General features: G+C 45.6%; 1 protein-coding gene across 1 annotated transcript in view; it reads left to right on the forward strand.

Moving 5' to 3' along the window:
• Positions 1-8,425, forward strand: part of INPP5B (inositol polyphosphate-5-phosphatase B) — an 83,918-nt gene that overhangs the window by 68,979 nt on the left and 6,514 nt on the right. The window contains 4 exon segments of the mRNA XM_017892103.1: positions 1,140-1,250; positions 2,716-2,878; positions 3,706-3,941; positions 8,109-8,222. Coding sequence (XP_017747592.1) covers positions 1,140-1,250; positions 2,716-2,878; positions 3,706-3,941; positions 8,109-8,222 — 624 coding nt within the window.

Genomic DNA, 8,425 nt, shown 5'->3' on the forward strand with positions numbered 1-8,425 from the left:
TTTTTTGAGACGGAGTCTCTCTCTGTCGCCCAAGCTGGAGTACAGTGGCCAGATCTCAGCTCACTGCAAGCTCCGCCTCCCGGGTTCACGCCATTCTCCCGCCTCAGCCTCCCGAGTAGCTGGGACTACAGGCACCAGCCACCTCGCCCGGCTAGTTTTTTGTACTTTTTAGTAGAGATGGGGTTTCACCGTGTTAGCCAGGATGGTCTCGATCTCCTGACCTTGTGATCCGCCCGTCTCGGCCTCCCAAAGTGCTGGGATTACAGGCTTGAGCCACCGCGCCCGGCATTTTTTTTTTTAAGAGACAGCATCTTGCTATCTTGCCCAGACTGGTCTCAAGTGACTCATGGGCTCAGGTGATCCTTCTGCCTTGGCCCCCCAAGTGCTGGGATTACAGGCATGAGCCACCACACCGACCTTCTCATTTATTTATTATCTATTTACAGTGGTACTTTATCATCATTACAATGACTCACACCTGTAATAGCAGCACTTTGGGAGGCTGAAGTGGGTGGATTGCTTGAGCTCAGGAGTTTAAGACCAGCCTGGGCAACATGGCAAAACCCCTCATCTCTACAAAAAATAAAAAAAATTAGCTGGGCATGATGGCTTGTGTCTGTGGTCCCAGCTACTTGGGGGGCTGAGGTAGGAGGATTACTTGAACCCAGAAGGCAGAGGTTGCAGTGAGCCAAGATCACTCTACTGCATTCCAGCTTGGGTGACAGCAAGACCTTGTTGCAAAAACAAACAAAGCTTAAGAAACACTGCTTTAAATCAAAGCCCTAGAAAAGGTTCTCACTGCTGGCTTGTTGGTGACAGCAAGCAAAAGAGAGCTAGGTACTGGGCAAGCATTTTTCTGCCCTGGGCCTAAGACCTGGCAGAACTAGCTGCTAACCATGCTTTCACTTCCACGTCTTTTTTCTGGTAATCAGGAAGCAGATGCCTGTACCACAAGCTTTGCCTCTGGTAGATCCTTCTAAGTCAGTTGTTAATGGAGTTCATTAATTAATTAAATCTATAGCCTTTGTTTTCTATGTTGCTATCAACTGGTATTTCCCAGTGCTGTGAATGCCCTCTATACTGAGAAAGAGGAAATGGGCAGAAGCCAAGGTACTCAGTCTCTGATGTTTTCCTTTCAGGTGAGGGTCGTAAATGACGAGCTTTACCGGAAGACTCTGGAGGAAATTGTTCGCTCCCTGGATAAGATGGAAAATGCCAACATTCCTTCTGTGTCCCTGTCCAAGCGAGAGGTAGGACGGACGTGTTAAGAATATTAGCACTGGGCTCTGGCCGGGTATGGTGGCTCATGCCTGTAATCCCAGCACTTTGGGAGGCTGAGGCGGGCGGATCACGAGGTCAGGAGATCGAGACCATCCTGGCTAACATGGTGAAACCCTGTCTCTACTAAAAAATACCAAAAATTAGCCAGGTGTGGTGGTGGGCGTCTGTAATCCCAACTACTCGGGAGGCTGAGGCAGGAGAATGACATGAACCCGGGAGGTGGAGCTTGCAGTGAGCCGAGATTGTGCCACTGTACTCCAGCCCGGGCAACAGAGTGAGACTCCATCTCAAAAAAAAAAAAAAAAAAAAAATTAGTGTTGTGCTCTTCTATTTCTAAGGCTTAAATCTCCTCATCTATTGGAGCTCAGAGTTCTAGGAGGCACCTATAGCACTATTGGACTGTGGTCTTTCTTCATAGACTGCTTCTAGATAAAGTGAGGCTGATGTTGTTAGCTGAGAAGAGAGAGGTTGTTGGCTTAGATCATCATGTCCTGCTCTTCTAAACCAGAATACGGTTCAAAATGTGTTTTGGTTTTAGAATAACTATTGTGTATTCTGGCAATGGAGTTTTCTTCTTACTGATGCTTTGCTTTGAGATTAAATTGAGTTTAGATACCCATGAGTTGATGGGAGGGAAGACAGTATAGAAAAGGAATAGGTAATATAGGAAGTTGAATAAGGTCTGAAGGTTTTTCGTGGAAGAGCCACATGGAGGATCAATTAAACTTGACATTCTACAAAGTCAAACTGGGGTTTAAGGTGAAGGCGTTTTTTTGTTTGGTTTGTTTGTTTTAAGCAGAGTCTCACTCTGTCACCCAGGCTGGAGTGGAATGGCGTGATCTCAGCTCACTGCAACCTCCACCTCCTAGGTTCAAGCAATTCTCCTGCCTCTGCCTCCCAGTAGCTGGGATTACAGGCTGTGCCACCATGCCTAGCTAATTTTTGTATTTTTAGTAGAGATGAGGTTTTGCCATGTTGGCCAGGCTGGTCTTGAACTCCTGAGCTCAAGTGATCCGCCCATCTTGGCCTCCCAAAGTGCTGGGATTATGGGCCTGAGCCACTGTGGCAGCCGCAGATGGCATTTTTAATGCCCTAGATGTCCAGCTACTTGGAAGGATGGGCTTGATCTTCATGTGTAGAAGTGGAATTTGTGAAGGGTATTTTGTAAATGGTTTTTGCGTATAGAAGATATAAACTTTGACTTTCTTCAGGAAATAGACATACAAAACAAATGGAATTTTGGATTTTGGGTTACACACAGATAACTAGTCTTTAGTGGGAACTGTGGCCTCCCAGGTAACTACTTAAAGCAGAAACATTTAAAAGAGATAGTCCTTCATTTTCTTTCCATGGTAAGGATTGCCCAGTTGGGGTGGCTGGGCAGGTTGCCGAGGAAAGGGCACTGGTTTTTACTGGCCTCGGGCTTCTTCCCAGTTCTGTTTTCAGAATGTGAAGTACATGCAATTGAAAGTAGAATCCTTTACAATTCATAATGGACAAGTACCCTGTCATTTTGAATTCATCAACAAGCCTGATGAAGAGTCTTACTGTAAGCAGTGGCTGAATGCCAACCCCAGCAGAGGCTTCCTCCTGCCTGGTAAGCCCTCTGTTCCTAGCTTCCTGGTATCTGGTTTGGGGAATGCCTTACTCTATAATTGCTCATTTTCCTAAAATGAGCTTTTTGCTTGAGTGTTTTATTCTCTGCTTGAGGCTTTTTAAAAAGCCCTATAGATGAACCTATTCATAAGTAAAATAGAAAATAGTGAGGAGCATGAGTTTACTTTCAGAAGCATTCTCAGTCATTTATATGTTCCATAATTTCACAGAAAGAGAAAACATAAGATTTCTGTAGAGCAGGTGCTGCTGTTAAAGGAACCATTTTACTATCTTGCTGTCATCAACTCCCAATTATCTGCTCTTGATAATGGGGAAGTAATCCAGAAATTATATCTGGCTCTGGAATGTACCATCCACATTTTTCCTGACTTCTCCTTCGCACTCTGCATGGTACTATGAGATGGAACAATGAAGGGTGTTTTGTGGACAATTCATAGGCTGATAATTGCATTACACTTCTACTGAATCAGGCATCTTCATCTTACCTGGCTCAGGGAAGGCTCTTTGATCCATGCCTTCTTATTCTGTTAGTATTTCTAGCTTGAGCTGTGCTCCTTAGTACTTGAATTTTATGGCATTTGTCTATTCAAATGTTTTTGTTTGTTGTTTTCATATTCCCAGTTGGACTATAAACTCTTTGTTCTTATGTCTCCTGCATGCCAAGCACATTTAGATGCTTGTTGGTTGGCTGATACCTTTTCTTTCCTTTTCCTAACCCTTTATGCCTTACCCGCTTCCCTCCTATTTTCTTTCCCCTTTCCTCTTGGCCTCCCCTCAGCCAACATTATTTTTAAAATTTCTCTGCAGATTCTGACATTGAGATTGAACTGGAGCTCTTTGTAAATAAGACAACAGCTACAAAGCTCAACTCGGGTGAAGACAAAATTGAGGACATTCTGGTTTTGCACTTGGACAGGGGAAAGGATTACTTTTTATCTGTGTCTGGGAATTACTTGCCCAGCTGTTTCGGGTCTCCCATTCATACACTGTGTTACATGAGAGAGCCAATCTTGGACCTACCACTTGAAACTATTAGTGAGCTGGTGAGTAATATGCCACAAAGAAACATCTAGAACTTTGTAGCCACCAAGCCAGTCAAACAAGATATTCCTATGCCTACCTTCCTAGGGACTTAGACATTCTTCAGCCTCCTAGAGCTTGCTTAGTGTATCAGCTGTATATTGCTGTGCTACAAAGCATCCTGAAATTTTAGTAGTTTTTAACACCGAGTTATTGCTTCTCATGATTCTGTGGGTTTCCAATGTGGGTCTTCTGCTGGTCTCACCTAGCCCCATTTGTGTAGTTATAATCAGATGGTAGCTGTGATGGCCGGAGGGCTCCAGATGGCCTCTCTCACATGTCTTGGTGTTAGCTTTTCTCTGGGTTTCACTCACCACATGGGCTTATCATTCAGAAGGCTAACTCAGGCTTCTGTAGGCAGTGGCAAGAACATGAGAGAAGAACTGTAAGGCCTTTTGTAGCATAGGCTCCAAAATGCATACAAGGCCACTTCTGCCATGTTTTATTGGTAGAGCAAGTTGTGAAGCCAGACTAGAGATTCTACGAATGGAGAAAGACTCCACTTTTTTTTTTTTTTTTTGAGACGGAGTTTCACTCTTGTTGCCCAGGCTGGAGTGCAATGACGTGATCTTGGCTCATCATAACCTCTGCCTCCCCAGTTCAAGAGATTCTCCTACCTCAGCCTCCTGAGTAGCTGGGACTACAGGCATGTCCCACCATGCCTGGCTAATTTTTTGTGTGTTTTTAGTAGAGACGGGGTTTCTCCATGTTGGTCACACTGCTCTTGAACTCCCGACCTCAGGTGATCCACCCACCTCAGCCTCCCAAAGTGCTGGGATTACAGGCATGAGCCACCACGCCTGGCTTTTTTTTTTTTTTTTTTTTTTTGAGATGGAGTCTCGCTCTGTTGTCCAGGTTGGAATGCAGTGGCACATCTTGGCTCACTGCAACCACCGTCTTCTGGGCTCAATCAATTCTCCCATCTCAGTCTCCTGAGTCGCTGAGATTACAGGCACCCACCATCATGCCCAGCTAATTTTTGTATTTTAGTAGAGACGGGATTTCACCATGTTGGCCAGGCTGGTCTTGAACTCCTGACCTCAGGTGATCCGCCCGCCTCAGCCTCCCAAAGTGCTAGGATTATAGGCGTGAGTCACTGCACCCAGCCAATTTTTGTATTTTAGTAGAGACGGGATTTCACCATGTTGGCCAGGCTGGTCTTGAACTCCTGACCTCAAGTGATCTGCTCTCCTCAGCTTTCCAAAGTGTTGGGATTGCAGGTGTGAGCCACCACGCCTGGCCTGTTTTGTTTTGTTTTGTTTTGTGAGTCGGAGTCTCTGTCACCCAAGCTGGAGTGCAGTGGCATGATCGTGGCTTACTGCAACCTCTGCCTCCCGGGTTCAAACAAATCTCCTGCCTCAGCCTCCCAAGTAGCTGGGATTACAGGTACCCGCCACCATACCCGGCTAATTTTTGTATTTTCTGTAGTGACGGGGTTTCAGCATGTTGGCCAGGCTGGTCTCAAACTCCTGACCTCAGGTGATCCACCTGCCCTGGCTTCCCAAAGTGTTGGGATTACAAGCGTGAGCCACTGTGCCCCGCCCTTATTTTTATTTTTATTTTTTTTCTGAGACAGAGTCTTACTCTGTCACCCAGGCTGGAGTGCAGTGGAGCGATCTCGGCTCACTGCAACCTCTGCCGCCCGCGTTGCAGTGATTCTTATGCCTCAGCCTCCCCAGTAGCTGGAAGGTTGCTTAGTGCAACCTCTGCCATCTGGGTTGCAAGCGATTCTCGTGCCTCAGCCTCCCAGTACCTGGGACTACAAGTGTGCACCACCATGCCCAGCTAATTTTTTTATATTTTTAGTAGAGACGAGGTTTCGCCATGTTGGCCAGGCTAGTCTCAAACTCCTGACCTCAGCTGATCCACCCACCTCGGCCTCTCCAAGTGCTGGAATTACAGGCATAAGCCACCATGCCCTGCCTAACTCCACTTCTTGATAGGAAAGAAAAGCTGCAAAATGCTGTGGCCATGTTTTTCAGTATTTCACTTATAGTACGTGTCTTTGTTTGTTTGGGCTGCTATAACAGCATACCATAGACTGGGTGGTTTATCAACAACAGAAATTTATTTCTCACAGTTCTGGAGACAGGGAAGTCCAAGATCAAGGCACTGCCAGATTTGGTGTCTGGTGAGGGCCTACCTCCTGGTTCATAGAGGGCCATCTTCTCACTATGCTCTTACATGGCAGAAGAGGTGAGGGAGGTCTCGGAGGTGTATTGTTTAGGGGCACTAATCCCATTCATCAGGGCAGAGCCCTTATGGTCTAACCAGCTCCCAAAGGCCCTACCTCCTAGTACCATCACCTGAGGGATTAGGTTTCAACGTATGGATTTCAGAGGGACATACACATTCAGTCTGTAGCAGTACATTAGAGAAACTCAGCCATGGGTTGGACACAGTGACTCACAACTGTAATCCTAGCACTTTGGGAGGGCAAGGCAGGAGAAATGTTTTACGCCAGGAATTTGAGACCAGCCTGCGCAACATAATAAGACTCCATCTCTACAAAACAATTAAGAAATGAGCTGGATACGGGGGTGTGCACTTGTAGTCCTAGCTACTTGGAAAGCTGAGGTGGGAGGGAGCCTGGGAGTTCAAGACTGTAGTACCTGAGCGATAGCGCAAGACCCTGTCTCTAAAAAAAAAGAAGACAAACTCAGCCATGAACTCCAAAATAATGAAAGTTCCATTGTCAATGATATTATTATTTTGTTTCTTTTAAATCATCATTGGTAGGTTATCATCCTAAACTAAATTTGCTGCGATCTAAAAGGTTCCTATGGAGATAATTCTAATACAAGGGAACTAATTTGGAGCAGATCTATGGTAATATGTATGCTTTTTTTCCAATGCATTTTTAAATTTAGGGAGTCTTGAACTCCCTCTTCTTCATCATGTAGATGAAAACGGGCCCAATCAAGGAGAGTGATTTGTTACAGGTCATATGGTGAGTTAACAGTGGACCTGGAGGCTGGGCACAGTGGCTCACGCCTGTAATCCCAGAACTTTGGGAGGCTGAGGCAGGTGGATCACGAGGTCAGGAATTTGAGACCAGCCTGGCCAAGATGGTGAAACCCCATCTCTACTAAAAATAAAAAAAATTAGCTGGGCATGGTGGCGGGTGCCTGTATTCCCAGCTGCTTAGGAGGCTGAGGCAGGAGAATCGCTTGAACTTGGGAGGCGGAGGTTGCAGTGAGCCAAGATCGCACCACTGCACTGAGCCTGGGTGACAGAGCAAGACTCTGTCTCAAATAAATAAATAAATAAATAAATAAATAAATAAATAAAAACAGTGGACCTGGAGGCTGGGTACGGTGGCTCACACCTGTAATCTCAGTACTTTGGGAGGCTGAGATGGGTAGATCACTTGAGTCCAGGTGTTCAAGACCAGCCTGGGCAACATAGCAAGACCCCATCTCAAAATTAAAAAAAAAAATCAATTAAAAAAAAAATCAGACCGGGAGCGGTGGCTCACGCCTCTAATCCTAACACTTTGGGAGGCTGAGGCAGGTGGATTGCTTGAGCTCAGGAGTTCAAGACCAGCCTGAGCAACATGGTAAAACCCCGTCTCTACTAAAATACAAAAAATTTGCCAAGGCGTGATGGCACACACCTGTAATCCCAGCTACTAGGGAGCCTGAGACAGGGGAATCGCTTGAACCTGGGAGGCGGAGGTTGCAGTGAGCTGAGATCGTGCCATTGCACTCTAGCCTGGGCGACAGAGTGAGACTCCATCTCAAAAAAATAAAATAAAATAAATAAAATCAAAACAGTGGTCCCGGGCCTTGAACTCAGATTTTTGGACTCCCAAGCCTGTGCTGTTTCCTCACCAGACCACATCTTCTCTCTGGTTCTATAGTGAAATGCTATAGGAATGATTTTTTTCCTAAAAAGATGGTGCATATTTCACCTGATTCATTGAAACTGCTTGTCATAACCCTCTCCTGATTCTCAAAAATTACCTTTTGTTCCTTGATCATACCACCTGATTTCATTTCTGTCTGTGGAATGTGTGGTTAGGGGCAGTGAAATATTTTCCTTTTTCCATGGGTTTGCCATCCCCATGCCATGCATTTTCCTGGAGCCAGCCTGGCAGAAGTTCTGTCATGATCTTGATTGTTTTCCAGACTCTGATGCCAATACGGACTGGTGATGATGGCAGCCAGTTGGAGAGCCCCATGGAAATCCCCAAAGAGCTCTGGATGATGGTTGATTACCTGTACCGAAATGCTGTCCAGCAGGTAGGTTGTGTTTAAGCATTCAGACCTGATTGAGGCCAGGTTGCCTTGAGAAGGACCATCAGCCCCAAGAACTTTTTGCATAAGGAACCTGTGGAGAACTGTTCTTCACCCAGGGAGGGGAGGAAGGATAGATAGTATGCCATGTTTCACACTCCTGGGAGACCCTGCTATTTTTTTTTTTTTTTTTTTTTTTTTTTTTTTTT

This window comes from Rhinopithecus bieti, unplaced genomic scaffold (genome assembly GCF_001698545.2).
Source record: "Rhinopithecus bieti isolate Rb0 unplaced genomic scaffold, ASM169854v2 scaffold_22548, whole genome shotgun sequence".
NCBI classification, from domain to species: domain Eukaryota; kingdom Metazoa; phylum Chordata; class Mammalia; order Primates; family Cercopithecidae; genus Rhinopithecus; species Rhinopithecus bieti.